The 19107-nt window shown below is 40.1% G+C and overlaps 1 protein-coding gene across 2 annotated transcripts in view; it reads left to right on the top strand.

The window, feature by feature from the left end:
* Positions 1 to 517: 517 nt before the first annotated feature.
* The window catches only part of GSDMD (gasdermin D), a 39757-nt gene continuing 21167 nt past the window's right edge, over positions 518 to 19107 (top strand). The window contains exons 1-4 of one of the 2 annotated variants that reach the window (XM_007488836.3): positions 518 to 823; positions 4017 to 4113; positions 5549 to 5769; positions 6495 to 6681. In XM_007488836.3, coding sequence (XP_007488898.1) covers positions 5553 to 5769; positions 6495 to 6681 — 404 coding nt within the window. In that variant the 5' untranslated portion in view covers positions 518 to 823; positions 4017 to 4113; positions 5549 to 5552. The remainder of the gene's footprint in view (positions 824 to 4016; positions 4114 to 5548; positions 5770 to 6494; positions 6682 to 19107) is intronic. The other variant, XM_007488835.3, reaches the window with a different exon arrangement.

The raw sequence follows: 19107 nt of genomic DNA, 5'->3' as shown, positions 1-19107 counted from the left end.
TCCAGAAGGCGGCAAGTCTGGGTTCAGTGCACGACACCCAAACCATGATTTGGTTGGCACCAAATGGATGTTTGTTGAATGAATTCTTTAGATGAGAGCACGGGGGTATTTGTTTGTTTGTTTTTAGTTTTATTAAATTAGTTAATTTAGAATATTTTTTCCAGGATTACACAGGGGTATATTTGGAGAGCAGAAGGTGGTTCCATTTGGCTGGGGTCTAGAGGAAACAAAATGAAATAAAAGTAGTAGAAAAATCCACTTTGATTCAGTTGCTGACCAGGCTGGGGTTCTGACTCTGTGATTTGCTCCAGACTGTTTGCAGTGATTTCCTTACCTTTACTCCAGAGGAAATGGACCCAGCACAAGCCCTTCTCCAGAGCAGGTGCTCAAGAAATAAATAAAGAGTGAGATTCGTTCTTCTGGCCATTTCCTTGCTCTGCCAGGTGTACAGCTCATTGGGGAGGTGGGAGGGAGGGAAGAGAAATAAGAGTGAAGGGAGAGGACCCAGTAAGAGGAAGTACGTGGATTGGACTCTCCGCCTGTGTGCTCTCCCCATTGATCCTCTCTAACCGCCCAGGCTAACCTCAGAGTCGGGCTGGACTCGAAAAACTCCAGATTCTCACATTTACGTCTGATTTCATCATTTCCTAGAAATGATGCCGGGAAAAGAAGCCTGATGCTTGCAGAAGCCCAAGTAGTTTCAGTTTTGCTTGAGCTGGAGAGCAGCACGCCAGATCTTTCGTGGTAACAAAGCTTAGCCTTCAGTGGGAGAGAGACGACTGCTCTGCCTCGCAGGCTTACCCCTAGGACGAGGCTGCAGAAGGTAAGCCGCTCCTGGGAGCTAAGGTGGGACAGGTCGCGGGGAGCGGGGGTGGGGTGGGGGGAAGGATAACTTGAAAAGACTGGGGCAGAAGCGGCGAGGTGGTCGTAGCCAGCACCACCCTACGTGGAGCATTAAAACCGAGCCTCCAGTCCCCCCACCCCCTTCGACGTGCCAAGAGATCTGGAGATCTCTGGGAGAGTGCCAGTGGGACTCCCTGGGACAGTCTGTTCTGAGAGAAGGCCGGCAGCCTTCTCGGGCTCCCTCACCTTTATCCTAGGACTTTAGAGAACTGTTTCTGAAGACTGCCCCATTCCCTGTTCCTTCTCCAGCCCACTCAGTACTCCCTTTCCCGGACCAGCCTTTTGCTCCGTCAGGAAGAAGACGGGTAGGTTTGGGGCTTTGCGGCTTCCTCAAAAGGAGCAGCCCTGAAGCAGGACCAGAGGTTGGTGGCCCCGGCGGGGCAGGAACACCCAAGGTGGCCATGTTTCTTGAACAAGATCCGCTGGCTTAGAGATCTTGTGATATTAGAGAATCAGGTCCCCTTGAGCACAGTCCAGGAGGAAACCTCCCTAAAGGACAATCTGTTGCTGCTTTGCGAGGGGCAAAGACATTAGGAGGCGTACTAGTTCTGGGGCACCTCAAGTGTGTCACCCGGTGGGGTCTCTTCTCGTCTAGGGCAAGCCCCAAAGAGAGCAAGGATGGAGAAATTCTTCGATTTCTCTTGAGCTCTAAGCTTTTATAGATAACCCAGAGATCTCAGCTCCTCGGGAGATCGGACCCAGTCTCCGACTTTCCCTTGTTTCCTTTCCTTGCCAAGGACCTTGAATTCACTTCCCGTCTCCCCGCAGAGCTGGCCCCCTTTGCTTACCTAACTCTTATCAATTTCTCTGTGTTAACTGGCTCCTTCCCAGTTCTCTCCGAACATATTCAGATCTTGCCTATTCTTTAAAAAAAAAAATTGGATATAGACTCTAAATGATCACTCTAGTGCAAATATTAATAATATGGAAATATGTCTGAATCAATGACACATGTAAAACCCAGTGGAATTGTGCATTAGATACGGGAGGGGGTGGGGGGAAGGAAAAGAACACGAATCTTGTTACCATGGGAAAATATTCTAAATTAATTAAATACAATTTTTTTAAAAGAAGGGGCAAAATAAATAAACAAGCAAATAAATAAATAAGTGACCCATTTGACCCTTTAAAAAAATCTATTTATAGGCATTTCATATCCTTAGAAGTCTCCTTCTGGGAGGGGGTAGGCATCTAGGTAGCTATTGAGAGCCAGGTCCAGAGATGGGAGGTCCTGGGTTCAAATATGACCTTAGACATTTCCTTGATGTGTAATCCTGGGCAAGTCACTTAACTCCCATTGCCTAGTCCTTACTGGTCTCCTGCCTTAGCTCTACAACAGAAGGTAAAGGTTTTTTTTTTAAAAAAAGTCTTTATAAGCCAGCTTCTGAATTTAGCATAAATGGATAGATTTCAAGAAATCTGTGAAATTTGATTTTTAAAAATTACATCTTTATAATTCAATTCTATTTGGCTTCCTTGTAATCTTAGATATTTTATTTTATTTTTTATTGTTATATAAAACACACTTCCTTATTGGTCATTATTGTAAGAGCACACTCATATATAATCAAAACACCAAAATAAAACCAAAGGTACACTGATGTGCAAGATGACTCTTTCTCTGGAGGTAGGGTAGCATTCTTAGTCATTAGTCTTTCAGGATGATCCCAGATCAGTGCATTGCTAGATATTTTATTTTATGCAATTAAGAACATTATTCTGAGAAAGGATCTGAAAGCTTTGCCAAACTGCCCAAAGTGTCCATGACACAAAAATGGTTAAGAACTTTTTGCTGCCATTCTTTCTCTTCCTAGAGAAGTGGCACAATGAATAGAACACTGAATTTAGGAAGTCCTGAGTTCAAATCAGGCCTCAGATACTGTGTGACCCTGGGCAAGTCATTTCATCACTTCCTGCCTCCAGTTCTTCAACTCTCAAATGGGGATAAGAAGAGAACCTATCTCATAGGTTTGTTGTGAGGATAAAATGAGATAATACTTTTAAAGCACTTAGTCCATTATTTATCACATAGTAAGAGCTTTATAAATGTTAGCTATTACTATCATCATCAGTATTATTGTGATCTCTCCTTCCTCAGACAAATCTGGGGAGAAAAAAACCAAAACCTTTTGATAGCTTTTGCCTTTTCACCTTCTACTTCCCCTTTACAATCCAGCATTTCATCTTAAGCTGAAACATCCATCCTTTGGGTTACCAAGAGTCATTTAATTTGCTGAATCATGATGACTTCCTCAGTTCTCACCCTTTTTACTTCCCTACAGCTTTTGTCATTGTTGATCACCCCCAAATCCCCTTTTATGTGTTCTCTGCTCCTTCAGATTTCTTCCTACTGCTCCCTCTCTGTCTCTGGTGTCAGATCATCCCTTACTGCTTCTCTCCCAAGGCCCTATCTTGGGTCCTCTCATTCTAGATATTCTATAAATTCTTCTTTCATAATCTTATCAGCTCCCACAATTTCGGTTAGTGGCACTCCTAAATCTACACATCCAACCCTGAGCTCTAGCACCACGGGACCAACTCTGGCTGTCCAACCTGCAAAAAGGATGAATGAAAATGCACTGAAATCTCCTGCTGAATAGTCTGTAAGCATCTCCTGCCCAACATGTGCAAAATGAAACTCACCAGCTTTCCTCTCCAAATCTGCCTCTCCGACAGACTTCCCTGTTTCTATCAAGGGGAACCACTGATCCTTCTAGTTACCCAGTTCACAACCGCAGAGTCAACCTCAGTTCTTACTTTTCCTTCCTCTGATGATACCTGATCAGTTTCCACATCCTATCAATTCTGCCTCCACTTGTTTGGAGACAGCTGGTGGTTCAAGGCTATTGATTAAATTATTTTTATTTTTTATTATTTTTATATTATTAATTTTTCATTAAATAATCTTCATAAAAAGAGCTCAGTGCAAGACCTGGGATATACATAGTAGGCACTCTATAAATGCTTATTCTCTTTCTCTTCTGTATCCATCCCCTTCTCTCCACTAATGTAGTCACCATCCCAGTGCAGAGCCTTCTGGTCTTGCCCCAAGATTATCGCTCTAAGCCTCTTATTAGGTCTCCTTGTTTCTAGTCTCTCCTCTCTCCCCGCAGTTCTCCACAAGGCTATCACATTGATTTTCCTGAGGCACAAGTCTTATCATACCATCCCTCTGCTCCAGAATCTTCAGTGACTCCCATTTGTCTCCAGGTAACTCCTCAGACTGGTATTTCAAACCTTTCACCATATCTTTAGCCTACTTTTTCAGATTTATTTCAGATTACTTCCCTTTATGCACTCTCTGTTCCAATCAAATAAGTCAACTTGCTGTTCTCCCTACGCAAAATTAAATGCCCTATCACCCCTCTGTGCCATGGCATAGGCTGTCTCCCATGCCTAGAATCACTCCCACTTTCCCTTAGAGACTTAGAATCCTTAGACTCAACCTCAAGATTCAACTGAAGGGCTCCTTCCTAGGGAAAGACTTTTCTGAGGTCCTTCATGGCTTGTACTTTCCCTCTCTTTAAATAGTCTTGTATTTATACAAATATGTTCAAGCTGTATCTTCCTGGTAGAATGTTAGCTCCTTAAGGGCAGGCACTATTTATTATTCTTTGTAGTCCAAGCACCTAGCATTGTGCCTGGTTCATAATAGGTGCATAATAAATGCTTGTTAATTGAATTCAAGAATCCTTTCTGGTCTTACATAGTACAGGCATTGCAGCCCCTTCAGTTATATATAATTCAGGAATCTCAGACTTTCAGGTTACATATAATTTAAGGATTTCAGCCTTCCAGATTTCTAGTACATGGGTCCAAGACCTCAAGTATTCTGTTATAGGGACCTTGGGTCCCCTCATCATCTAGTACAGAGATCCCAGAAGCTCTGGTTTTCCAGGGATCTCAGCTCCTTGGATCTTATACAATACAGAAATCTGGCTTCTGACATAATATAATTCAAAGATTCCAGCTCCCTGCTCCAATTCATCCTCTAATCAACCACCAAAATGATTTTCCCAAAACACAGATCCAATTATATCACCCCTATACTCAATAAATTTCAGTGGCTCCCTATCTCTTCCAGGATCTAACTTGGTATATAAAAATCCTTCATGATCTAGACCCCTCCCCATCTTCCCAGTTTTCTTACACTTTTCTCCCCAACCATAACTCTTTGATAGCTCTGGACATTTTTTTCTGGCTGTCCTCAATGCCTAGAATTTTCTTCTTCCCCATCTTCCCCTCCTGGCTTCTCAGGCTTCGAATCCCAGCTAAAATTCTACTTTCTTCCAGAAGATTTTTCCAATCTCTTAATTCTAGTAGCTTCCCTCTATTGATTATTTCCAACTTATTATGTGTGTGTGTGTGTAATACAAAGTTATACAAAAGTATGTTTTGTATATAGTTATTTGCATGTTTGTCTCTCATTAGATTGGAAACTCTTCAAGGATAGGGTCTGTCTTTTGGCTTTTTTTGTAGGGCTTAGCACAGTGCCTGCCATAGAGCAGCGCTCAATAAATGTTTTCTCCTGGACTAATTTGCTGTCTTGTGAAAAGCATTAAACTGACCACTCCATCCCTTCAGGAGAGAATCTTCAGAGAGACTAATGAGCTTGTCCTCTCTCTTCCCCCTTGGTCTTGCTAAGAACCATGAGCTCTACATTTGAGTGGGCAGCCAAGAATGTGGTCAGAGAGCTGAGCAAAAAAGGGGAGCTGATCCCTGTGGATAGCCTCAAGAGCTCCACCTGCTTCAGTCCCTACTACCTGGTTCGGAAGAAAATCAAGAGCACCTGGTTTTGGAAGTCCCGGTATGCTTGGCTCAATTTGACTCTTGAGGACATTCTGGAACCTGGCTCCCCAAAACTAGGTACAATCCCCTGGGGAGGTGGAGTGGGGCAAGGCTTGTGGGTGAAGAGGAGGAGCTGGGTAAGGTTACTGAGATAGACTATGGGAGGAAAGGGCTCAGCAGGCTTGTCCAGAAAGTATAGCTTTTCTGGGACTGACTTGCAAGCCTATATCAGGGTCATGGTGAACTGAGTGGGGCACTTTAGAGCCATGAAACAAGTACTGGAAATGGTATCAGAGACTTGGGTTTGAGCCCCAGTTCTTCCACGTACTAGACATGTGATCAGGGACAAGTCACTTACCTTTTCTGAGTTTGTTTCCTCATTTGTAAAATGAGAATGATAATATTTGTACTCCCTCCTCATTCTGATTGGGCAGAAAGCACTTTGTATTTCCTTGAGTGCCATAAAAATTCTAGTTAAGGAAGCAACTGGGTGGCTCGGTAGATTGAGAGCCAAGCCCAGAGATGGGAGGTCCTGGGTTCAAATTTGGCCTCAGACACTTCCTAGCTGTGTGACCGTGGGCAAGTCACTTGACACCCATTGCCTAGCTCTTACCACTCTTCTGCCTTAGAACCAATACACGATATTGATTATGAGACAGGAGGTAAGGGTTTAAAAAAAAAAAGAAAGAAATTTTAGTTAAGATTTGAATCTCAGAGGTCTTTGGCTTGTCCCTCCCCTGGCCCCTGCTGTACAATCAGGTTTCATGCTCAGTTTAACAAAGGGTTGGCCTCTCTCCCCACAGAAGTGACCCAAGGGGAAACATTCCTTTTTAATGATGAGATGGATGGGCAGGTGTCTGGCAGTGTGGAGGTAGCTGCCTCTGTCCAAGGGAAGATTTCAGGACAGACTTCAGTGTCCAACAAATCCTGCCTCGAGGTCAAGATTCTTACAGTGCCCCCTACCACCTGGGACTGCTTAAACATGAAAAGGTGAGAGGAAAAGTCAAGGGAAAGAGCTGAGAGCTCTAGTGGCTTCTCTTTGAGGATTGGGGGAAGGTGGAGAAGGGAGTAGAAGCAAGGAAAAATGTCCCAGGGCATCCAGAGAGAAAGAGAGACTCAGAATTTCCCTGGTCTAGAAGTTGAGTTTACTTCAATCCACCGTCCACAAATGTCCTGAATTATCTGAGACCTGGATAAGACCCTGTCCCTAACAATACACTTAAACAACAATTCACAATTTTATATAAGAGTGCTGGGAAGGAAGGTCATTCCCAAAAGGAAGAGATCTGGAAAGGGTTCCTGGAGAAAGGGGCATTTAAGTTTGGCTTTCATTGATGGATCAGAATTTAACAGGTTACGAGAGGGAAGGAGGGAGGATATTTTGGGAGTAGGGAACATGAGGGGAAAAGTTCAAATGTGCATATTTTTTTCAAAATATATTGGTATCATCTGTTTTAATACCACCTTCATACCAAAATGTCTCTCCCCAGCTAGCAATCTATTTCTTGTGACAAAGAATAAAAAATTAAAGGAAAAGGGGACAGCTAGGTGCTCAGTGGATTGAAAGTCAGGCTTTGAGACAGGAGGTCTTGGGTTCAAATGTGACCTCAGATACTTCCTATCTATGTGACCCTGAGCAGGTCTCTTAATCCCCATTGCCTAGGCTTTTCCACTCTTCTGTCTTGGAACCAATACATAGTATCAATTCTAAAACAGAAGGTAAGAGCTTAAAAAATAACAATAACAATAACAAAGGGAGAAAATGGGTCAGCAAAACTAACCAACATGGCAACTGAGTCTGACTGTGTGAACAGTGTTCCACACTCATAGTCACCCAATTCTGCAAGAAGGAGAGGAAGGTGCATTTTCTCGCCTTTTCAAGGATAAACTCTGTCATTGCAATTAGAATTCATTATTATTACATCGTTATACTTAATATCCAATTTTGGTTTTGCTCTTTCCATTTACATCACTGTATTTATTCTTTTCCTAGTTGTGTTTACTTCGTTTTCTATCAGTTTATTTAAGCCTTCCCTTGTTTCTCCAAATTCTTCAAATTCTTTATTTCACATTGCCTAGAGGTATACGTTCAGGTGCCACGATTTCTTTTGGCATCTACATTGTGGCATTTCTTGGCTACCATAAAAATTGCTCATCTGAATATGACCTTCTATCTTTAACCTTCTTGGGATACGTGCCTAGCAGGGAGACTTCTGGGTCAATAATGTAAACATTTTAGCATCATTCCAAATTGTTTTCCAGACCGACTAAACCAATTCACTACTCCAACTCCAGTATATTCTTACTATTTCTGTCTTTCCACTATAACACTGCCTGTGTCTATTTTTTGTCATCTTTGCCAATTTTCTGGATGGAAGAGGAAACCTCAGAGTTGTTCTGATTTGCCTTTTTGAAGGCAATTTCAAAACAGTTCTGTTTGAATGGAATATAAAGATAATGGAGTAATCATATGAGGTAAGGTAGGAAAGGTAGGTGGGAGTCAGGTTGAAGGAAGGTCTTGAATGTCAAGCCAAAGAATTTGAACTTTATTTGGTAGACAATAGGTAAACATTGAAAATTTTTGAGCAGAGGAATGACAAGACCAGATACTGAAGATTTGTTTGTCAGCATTATAAAGAAAGGATTCCAGGAGGGAGAGCGTAGAGGGGGCATGATGGTCTGTTTGGAGACAAATTAGTTCATGCAAGTGGTAATTAGGGCTTGTGATAGGAGCAATGAGCATTGAAAAAAGGGGAAAGATGTAATGGAATCAGCAGGACCTACTAACTGATTAGATGTTAGAGTTAAGAAAGAGTGGAGAGCCAATACTCTCAAGGTTATCAACATAGGAGACGGTTGCTACAGTAATAGTTGAAATCAGAAGGATCTGGTTTAGAGTGGAAGATAAGGAGCTCAATTTGTAGCTGGTTGTGCTTATGGTGTTGTTGGGACATTTGGGTGAAGATGTCCTGTAATTGGTCAGAGATAGAGTCCAGTGGAAAGAGCACTGGATTTGGACTACACGTAAGTCATTTAATTTTGAGACTCAGTTTAGAGACTCAGTTTCTTTATTTAAAGCTAGTAAAGGCACTGAAAACCTAGAAGCCACCGCTCTCTCCTGGTCAACCAGGATAGATTCATTTTAAAAATATAGCTCCTTTTGGCAAGTAAATGTTTAAAAGAAGGATGTACAATGTTTTTCATCAGGGGCCTACTATGAAGAAAATTATTCCCTCTTTTGTGAACTCTGAGGTTGATTATAAAACCAAATATTTAGAGTTGGAAAAAATGGAGATGTCATCTGTTCTCATCTCTTCATTTTACAGAAGAGTAAACTGAGTTTCAGGGAAGTTGCCACTGAATCCAACACATTTTCCATGATCAGATTCTAAATAGACTTAATTCTGTTTTGAGTATAGGAGAGAAGTTTTTTTTTTAATCATTTTTTCCATTCCCTCTTGCCTTTACATGAAAGAGGGGTAAAGTTTTATATATGTATATATAAACTCTATAGCATTCTTTAGGAAGGTAAGTACTTTCAAAATCTAGCCAGCAGTCAGGACCTATCCTTAGGGATTAAGGGTGAACCTGGAATGGTAGAAAGGCAGTTTCCCCACTGAAGCATCCTCGTTAATACTGATTTGTGATTGGCCCACTCAGATGTTCTGGCCTGAGCTCATCCATGTGTTTATTTGCAAATTCAAACCCATTCTCAGCCAATCAAGAAGTTTCCTGATGATTGTTGGTGGTTTCTGGTGATCCACCCACTTCCTGTTGTAAACAATTTCCTCTACAGAGCCACCTACTATAGATGCCCCATCACTTCCTATGTGCTGGAGTAGCAAAAGATTTCAAGACAAAATGGACCTTGGAGATCCTCTATTCCAATATTGTCATTTGACAGATGAGGTAGCCAAGACTCATAGGGCTGAAAGGACTGTTGACATGGAATCTAGAAACCCCAAACTTGTAGCCTAATAAGACCTGATGAACCCCAAGTTTTAGGACTAGCTTGTAAGTTGGAGACCCCAAAGCTTGTATGTGTTCTCTGTTCCCATGAAAATCTACCACGCCCAAGCCAAGTGACTCTTCTTGTCTCCAGAAGCCTCTCCCACCATATTACACCCTCCTTTCAAGGACCAAACTCAGAACCTTCAGCTTACTAGACTGACACATTGCCTACTGTGCTAAAAAGTCACTTGGCTTGGGCTTGGCTCCACCTGACAGAGGTTGTCTTTTACCTTGGAGTCCATTATTCAGTCTGAAACTGCTAGCCTGAGATTCCCTTCAGGGTGGATTTTCACGGGAACAGGGAACAAGGACAAGCTTTGGGGTCTCCAACTTACAAGCTAGTCCTAAAACTTGGGGTTCATCAGATTTACTAGGCTACAAGTTTGGGGTTTCTAGATTCCATGTCAACAGAACTCACCCAATGCCAGTTATCTCAGGTTCAAAAGTCTCCATTTCTTCATGAATAAAATGGAGGTTGTTATGAGAAAAGCCTTATAAAATCATTAAAGTGTCAGAGAAATGGTAGCTCTGATTATTGCTGGCTAATGTAAACTATTCTCCGGGGCTGCCAGGGGATAGCTGGCTCAGAGAAGGAATGGGTTCTGGGAAAAGAGGTACCTTAGTGGCCGGGAAAGGGGCTGGGGAAGATGAAGATGTTGATTGGAGAGACAGAAAGTCCCCCAAAGGCTTCCTTCTATGAGACTATTTCTCTGGGACGAGAGTCAGAAACATCCCAGGGCTACCTCTGAAGTTCCCTGTACGTAGTGCTCATAAAATGTGATCATGGTGCTGCTGGAGGATGATGTCAACTCCTTGTCAAAATCATCCAGAATAAACAGCTGTGCATTACAATGTTAGCTTGTCCTCCCAGACACATTCCATCCCTCACCACTCCCTCAACCATATACCTTCCCTGGCATGAGTTTGAAATTCATTTACTCTTGTTTGCATCTCTTATTACAATAGATGTATATTCTCTCACTGGGTCTACAGAACCTGCCCAGCTGGGCTGGAACTACTAATGTTTTCATGTCACATTAAAGGATCAGAAAAGGATTTTGGAGGAGGAAAGCCTTTCAAGTGCCTATTACTAATAAACCCACAGACTTTAATTGAGTTAACCTCAGTTGTTCTCTTCTCCAGGTTATATTACAAAATGCTTTCCAGGACTGATCAGTGGCTCAGTGGACTGAGAACTGGAGAGGTCCTGGGTTCAAATGTGGACTGAGACGCTTCCTTTTTATATGACCCTGGGCAAGTCACTTAACCCCCATTGCCTAGCCCTTAGCACTCTTCTACTGTAGGGCTAATAAATAGTATTGATTCTAAGATGGAAGGTAAGGGTTTTTTAAATAAAGGGTGGGGGGAATGCTTTCTAGTCTTCCCAGGAGTTTTTTTTTTTTAACTCAGCTTGTCTTTTATGAAATCATATACATAGTTTTATTTGTCAAGAAATCTTGCATGAGCCTAATCTATAAAGTTTTCTGCTACTGAATCAAAACTTTTCTCTCTCCTTTTTAAACCCTACTTTCTTTTTTTGTTGTTTTTGTTTAAAAAAAATTTTTAAACCCTTACCTTCCGTCTTGGAGTCAATACTGTGTATCGGTTCCAAGGCAGAAGAGTGGTAAAGGTTAGGCAATGGAGGTTAAGTGACTTGCCCAGGGTCACACAGCTGGGAAGTGTCTGAGGCCAGATTTGAACCCAGGAACTCCCATATCTAGGCCTGGCTCTCAATCCACTGAACTCCCTAGCTGCCCTCTAAACCTTACTTTCTATCATAGTCACAACTGTAAGACAAAAGAAGGGCAAGGGTTAAGCAAAAGAGGATAAGTGACTTTCCCAGGGTCACACAGCTAGGAAGTTTCTGAGGCCACATTTAAACCCAGGTCCTCCCAACTCCAGACCTGGTGCTCTATGCACTGTGCCACCTAGCTGCCCCAAAACCTTTTTCTATGATCAAAAAAACCCAATAATTACAGAAGAATCTTGTTTTGAATACACCTCTCAACTATGTGACTATCAAGATTATTGTCAAAAATCTTCTATAAAAGCTTGTTTATTCCCTTCTCCTATTTTCAAGTAAGGCTAAAAGCACCATATAATGTAAATTATCATTACCATTAAACAACATACATTTCAATTGTCTTTACTAGTATACTTTTGTTCAAAAGGAACAAAAAATAGATGCAAAAGGCAAAGGAATTGCATATTCACTTGAGAAAATCCAGAAACCAAATGTAAACTGCATGGTGAAGAGCATTTGGCTGAAGGCCAATAGAGGGAGAAATGGAAGCAATCTTGTCCTTGGAGTGGACTACAGACCACCTGGACAGGCAGGTTAAATGGATGAGGCCTTCAGAGAAGAAATGTGCAAGTCTTGTATGAGACAGTATTAATAGGAAGCTTCGTTTATGCAAGTATATGCTAGAACTCTTTCTACCAAAAGCAGAAAATATATCAAGTTCTTCATAAATTTCTCCACGTCTTCATCCTCTACCCCAAAGGTTGGTGCATGAGCACAGCTAGGCAAGATGACTAGATGGCTGTGAAATTATATTTCTTGTCATCTTTGAGACTAACTACTCTTTAATTTGTTTCTCCAAGGAGAACTTCTGAACTGCCCTTTGATTTAGCTACAACTTGCTTTATGTCTTCTGGTTTTACCAGTATTAATAGAGAATCATTGTCTAGTTCTGACTTTAATTAATATGCCAACTCATTTGCTACACAAAATCTAACATCTAGAGTTAGTCTAGTCATGTTTGACTCTTCATGACCTCATTTGGGATTTTCTTGGAACAGATACTGGAGCAGTTTGCTGTTTCCTTCTCCAGCTCATTTTGCAGATGAGGTACTGAAGCAAACAGGGTTAAGTGACTTGCCCAGGGTCACACAATTAGTAAGCATCTAAGGCTGGATTTGAACTCATGAAAATGAGTTGTCCTGACTCTAGACCCCACTTTCTATCCACCGTGCCACCTGGCTGCTTAATATCTAGAATACCAATAGTTAAATGAATGAATACTTATGGAGAGTCTCTCCCTGTGTACTTTTCTAAAGCTTGTTTTCATCTGGAGTGTATGCTCCCTTCACTAAAGGCCTTAATATGACTCTTGAAATCAATTCCTTTTTATCTTGAGACTTTTAACTAATGAACCCATAACTCCAAGGAGACAAATGCAAGAAGGCATTTCCCATATTTGGCAGCTCTACTTTTTGCATTAGGAAATCACAGCTCTCAAATGAACTTAACTACTCGTGACCGCCTGACTCACTCTTGCTTCTCAAATCTAGATGGTCAAAGGCTACCATCATTCCAGATCCTGCTAATATTGCTTGGCTGAGTTAAACAAAAAAGGTCTCATTTCACAGGGGAAAAAAAATTACAAGTGTTATGGCTAATACGAATACTTTCTATTATATTCCTCTACTCAGGTTATTCTATTTACCTTATAAAGGTGGTCCTCAAGGAATCTGAAGTCTAATTCTTCCTGATTATAATGCACAATCTCCATATTTGAAAACAAATTTTTCCATGAAATTATGAGTTGGTTGTACCTTCCGTTTTCCCTATTATTCTTTCATCCTCCTTATAGAACCAACCCCACCCAGCCTCATTTGATAAAGTTCTAGAATTTCAGAATCAGATGAAACCTAAGACGACATCTAGTCCAACCTCCATGTGAAGAGGAAATCACTGCACACTTCCCTGAAGAGATCCTCCAGCCTCAGTTTCACTAATTTAGAAAGTTTGCTAGGAAAATATGCTTTTTTCTAGTTTATTTTTTTATCTTTTTTCATTGTAACAATTTTTTCCCCTCTTTCTACTACCCCATCTCCTATCATATAGAAAAAGAAAATAATGCCATTATAACACATATGCATAGTCAAGGAAACTGGCCATGTCCCCAAATCCTGTCTTATTACATCCCTTGAGCCCATCATTCTTCTGTCGGCAGATGAGTAGTATGTTTCATCATCAGTCCTCTAGAATTAGTCATTTTTGCTGATCAGGTTCTTAAATCTCTCAGATTTGCTTGTTTTGCTACTATTGCTGTGATTGTAGAAATTGTTCTTGCTCTTGCTCTGTTATCAGTTCACATAAATCTTCCTGGGTTTCACTAAAACTGTCCCTTTCATCATCTCTTATGGCACAATAGTGTTCCATTCCATTCATATAGCATCATTTGTTCAGCCATTCCTCAAGTGAAGTGACAGGTATCTTACCCTACTTAGTTTTCAGTTCTTTGCCACTATAAAAAAAAAAAAGAGCTGCTCTAAATGTTTTAGTACATATAAGTCCTTTGCTTTTTTAAAATCTTTTTGGGATCTCATAGATCAAAAAGTCATAATGCTTGATCAGCAGATTAATGACTTTGGGGGCATATATCCAAACCCCTTTCCAGAATGGCGGTACCAATTTACAGCTCCATCAGCTGTGCATCAATGTCCTGAGGTCCCTTCAACATTTTTCATTTTCCCTTTTTTTTGTCAAATTTATCAATCTGATGGGTAGGACGGGAGACCTCAGAATTACTTTAATTTGCATTTCTCTAGTTATTTGATTTGAAGTATTTTTTTGTGCTGTTATTAATAGTTTGACTTGGAAATATTCTCTTCTTTATCAGATGATGCCATCCTGACTAAAGATCTACTTATCCTTGTTAGGAAGTCTAAAACCTCCTCTGATGGGAACATTCAGGACCACTGGGTTCTTGAATGCTCAGAACCAATGGAAAGTAGCAAAAAGTAACCCCAAAAAAGGAAGAATTCTGACTGAGACCCAAGAAGTCCAATGTCACTGGAATGGGATTCCAAGTCATCTAACCCAAAGGGAATCATAGGAAATAAATATGGAGTACAGTCAGGCATCAAAGCAACCCTATTCCACCAATATTTATTAAGCATTACTCTATGTTCAGAGTCTGCACTGGTCTGGATAAGATGAGTTTCCACTCCTTGTGGAACTTGTAGCATAGACAAGTTGGACTTGTCACAGGGTCAACAATAATTAGAACTGGCAAAATTCCTGAAGGCTTAAGAACCTTTGGACTGTCTATAGCCCATGTCAGTGTCCCCTCATTGAAGAGCTACCTTCTAACCAGTCCCCTACATCAACAGCGACTCTCTTTCTTTTTGCTTGTCTTTGATTCCCCAGTGCTTAGCATGATCCCTGGCATATAGTAAGCATTTAATAAAAGGTTGTTCCACCATCCAGCTGTGAGCTAACACTTGGCACCAAATGAACAACCAGGTGTTCATGTTGAAGATGCACATGTCTCTGAAGAAACTAGAAGGAGGAACAAAAACACCACCTGGGTCCTTGGCTCATATACCTAGAGCCCTAGAGTCATACTTGATCCACTCACTCTAAGCAAACAAGGGCACTGACATCCATTCCCAATATAGATCAAAAATTATGGGCTGTGGGGGCAGATGGGTAGCTCAGTGGATTGAGAGCCAGACCCAGAGACGGGAGGTCCTAGGTTCAAATCTGACCTCAGACACTTCCCAGCTGTGTGACCCTGGGCAAGTCACTTGACCCCCATTGCCTAGCCCTTACTGCTCTTCTACCTTGGAACCAATACACAGTATCAATTCCAAGATGGAAGGTACGGGTTTAAAAAAAAAAAAAGTATGGACAGAGAGTTCTGATCAATTCTGATGATTATGCTGAGTTTCTTCATGATATTTTGGATCTGGCCACAGTAGGTAGCTCCACTTTCAGTGAAGAAGAGGATACTTCTGCCCTATGTAGAAGAAAATGGCCAGCCACCTTCTTTATCTTAAGGGTATCCATCTTCAACCTTCTTACTTCCAGAGATTTTAGTTCTTTGTCTCTTGAAGTCCTCTTCCTTTCTTTATTTCAGACTAGGATAGGTACCACACTAGATTCTGACCTCAAGGCTTCATCCCTCTATTTTTTACCTCTTGCTTTTAAATCTCCTTTCACCTCTATACTGCCCTTCCTGATCCATCCACCTGCGTGAAAATGCTCTCTCCTTAAATTTTCTCTTAAATCAAAGCTCACATGATACTTGTATAGATTAAACTGGGAAATGACCTTTGAAGAAATAGATTAGATAACTGGAGAATAATGTTCATAGCTGGGCCATGCCAATGTAATAAAAATGACAATACAACCACAGTTAATTCATAGATTTAATGCTATATCACTTAAAGTACCAAAACAATTCTTTAAAGAACTAGATTAAATAAGACAGTTCATTTGGAAGAACAAAAGATCTAGAATAAAAAGGGTTATAATTTTTAAAAGGCAGAATCTTTTTAAATAATATTTTAAATTACCACAATTACATTTTTAAAATGATTTTTAGCATTTTTTAATTAAAAGGCAAAATTTAATGAAGAACAGCACTTCCAGACCTCAACTATATTATAAAGCAGTAATCAACAAGATCATTTGGTAGTGGTTAAAATTTGGAAAAGTACGGGACAGCTCGGTGGCTCAGTGGATTGGGAGCCAGGCCTAGAGTGGAAGGTCCTGGGTTCAAATCTGACCTCAGACACTTCCCAGCTGTGTGACTGAGGGCAAGTCACTGTCACCCTTACTGTTCTTCTGCCTTGGAGCCAGTATACAGTGCTGATTCTAAGATAGGAGAAAAAGGCTTTAGATCGATAGATAGATAGATAGATAGATAGATAGATAGATAGATAGATAGATAGATAGATAGATAGATAGATAGATAAAGTAGATAGATAGATAATGTAGACAAGGAAGAATCAGGAATATTTGAACTCAATAACGCAGGCTTCAGTAATCCCCAAAACATAAATTACCTAGGAAAGAAATTCCCTGCTTCTTAAGAATTGGTAGGAAAAGTAGTCTGTCAGAAGTTAGGCTTAGACCAACATTTTAGACTGTATTATACAATAAATTCAAAATGTGTATGTGATTCTTATATTAAAGTTCATACCATAAAAACATTGGAAGAGAAGCAGATCATACCTTTTACAACTCTGGGCAGAGAATGATTTTTTTTTTTAACCCTTACCTTCTGTCTTAGAATCAGTACTATGTATTGGTTCCAAGGCAGAAAAGGTAAGGGTTAGGCAATGAGGGTTAAATGACTTGCCCAGGGCCACACAGCTAAGAAGCTTCTGAGATCAGATTTGCACCCAGGTCCTCCCAACTCCAGGCCTGGTTCTTAATCCACTGAGCCACCTACCTGCCCTCCCAGAAGATGAATTCTTAACCAAAGAAAGGATACTTGCAATTCCAAAAGATAAAATTTTTAAGTTTTTACACAAACAAAAAAATTAATACATCTAGGATAAGAAGGGAAGTTGTGGATTGAGTAAAAAAATCTCTGTAATAAATATTTCTGATAAGAGTCTTACCACAAAGATATATAGACAACTGACAGAATATGCAAAAACAAAAGACCAAAGAATTAAAGGTCATTCTCCCAATAGAAAAGTAATCAAAGGATTAGAATAACTGGTTCTCCAAAAAAAATTGTAAAACTATTGAAAACTATGTGAAAAATGCTCCAAATCACTAGTAATAAGAGAAATTCATATCAAAACAACCCTGAGGCTTTAGCTCATATCCAGCAAAGTAGCAAAGATTACAAAAGAAAAGAATAGTTAATGTTGGAAGGGTTGTGGAAACATAGGCATTGTTGGTGGATTTGTGAATTCAGTAAAATCATTTTGAAAAGTAATTTGGAATTGTAGAAAGAAAATAACCCAAATATCCATATCCTTTTACCCAGAGATTCCAGTGTTAGAAATATATTCCCACAAAGGTCACTTTTTAGAAAAAAAGGTTCTGTGCATGTCAAAATAGTTTGAACACTTACACTGTGATAGCAAAGAATTGTAAACAAATACCCATTGATAAGGCAATAGCTTAACAAACTGTGGCACATAAATGTAATAAAATATTATTGCGCTATTAAAAAAAAACAATTTAATGAATACAATGAAGCATGGAAACACTTACACAAACAGGTATAAAGTGAAGCAAACAAAGAAAGAAAAACAATATAAACAGTGATTACAACCCTATAAAGGGAAAGAACAACATCAAAATAATTGTAACGGAATGTTGTGAAATTATATATAAAAATAAATAAATAAGCCTAGCTCCAAAGAAGAGATATGAAAAAGTAGCTATCCTAGTCCTTGCTAGTTGGGGAGCCTAAGTATGGAATATTGCATAGAATATCAGGATTTTTTCAAATTGTCGATTGGTTTTGCTGAGTGAGTTTTTTCTTTTCTTCCCCTCTCTCTTTTTTAATCTTTGTTATAATGGATGATGGGGAGGGAGGGAGGAAGGTTATAGGAAGGAAATCTAGGAGATGCAAAAGCAAAAGAAATCAATGAAAAATCTATTTTTGAAAGAAAGATCTTCTTCAACCCTTTTTCTTACTTGTACCTATCCATAGAAGAGAGCAGTTAGAGAGCAGTATTGATTATAAAATGGAAGGTAAAGGTGTTTATTTATTATTATTATTATTATTATTTTTAAATCCTTATCTTCCATCTTTGAATCAATACTATGTATTGGTTCCAAGACAGAAGAGCAGTAAGGGCTACCCAATGGGGGTTAAGTGACTTGCCCAGGGTCACATAGCAAGGAAGTGTCTGAGACCAGATTTTTTTTTAATTATTTAATTAATTTAGAATATTTTTCCATGGTTATATGATTCATGTTCTTTCCCTCCTCTCCTCCCTGCCCCTTCCCATAGCCAATGAGCAATTTAACTGGATTTTACTTATATCATTGATCAAGACCTATTTCCATATTATTATTATTTACATTAGAGTAATCATTTAGGGTCTACATCCCCAATCATATTCCCATTGAACTATGTGATCAAGGAAATGTTTTTCTTTTGTGTTTCTACTCCCACGGTTCTTCCTCTGAATGTGGATAGTGTTCTTTCTCATAAGTTCCTCAAAATTGTTCTGGATCATTGCATTGCTGCTAGTAGAGAAGTCCATTACATTCAATTATGCCACAGTGTATCAGTCTCTGTGTACAATGTTCTCCTGGTTCTGTTCCTTTTGCTCTTTATCAATTCCTGGAGGTTGTTCCAGTTCACATGTAATTCCTTCGGTTCATTATTCATTTGAGCACAATAATATTCCATCACCAACAGATGCCCCAATTTGTTCAGCCATTCCCCAATTGAAGGGCATCCCCTCATTTTCCAGTTTTTTGCCACCACAAAGAATGCAGCTATGAATATTCTTGTACAAGTCTATTTCCTTATTATCTCTTTGGGGTACAAACCCAGAAGTGCTATGGCTGGATCAAAGGGCAAACAGTCTTTTATTGCCCTTTGGGCATAATTCCAAATTGCCCTCCAGAATGGTTGGATCAATTCACAAGTCCACCAGCACTGTATTAGTGTTCCAGTTTTGCCACATCCT

The sequence above is a fragment of the Monodelphis domestica genome, chromosome 3 (genome assembly GCF_027887165.1).
Source record: "Monodelphis domestica isolate mMonDom1 chromosome 3, mMonDom1.pri, whole genome shotgun sequence".
Classification (NCBI taxonomy): Eukaryota; Metazoa; Chordata; class Mammalia; order Didelphimorphia; family Didelphidae; genus Monodelphis; species Monodelphis domestica.
Note: the sequence above shows the minus strand (reverse complement) of the source record. Positions and strands in the feature narration are given on the sequence as shown.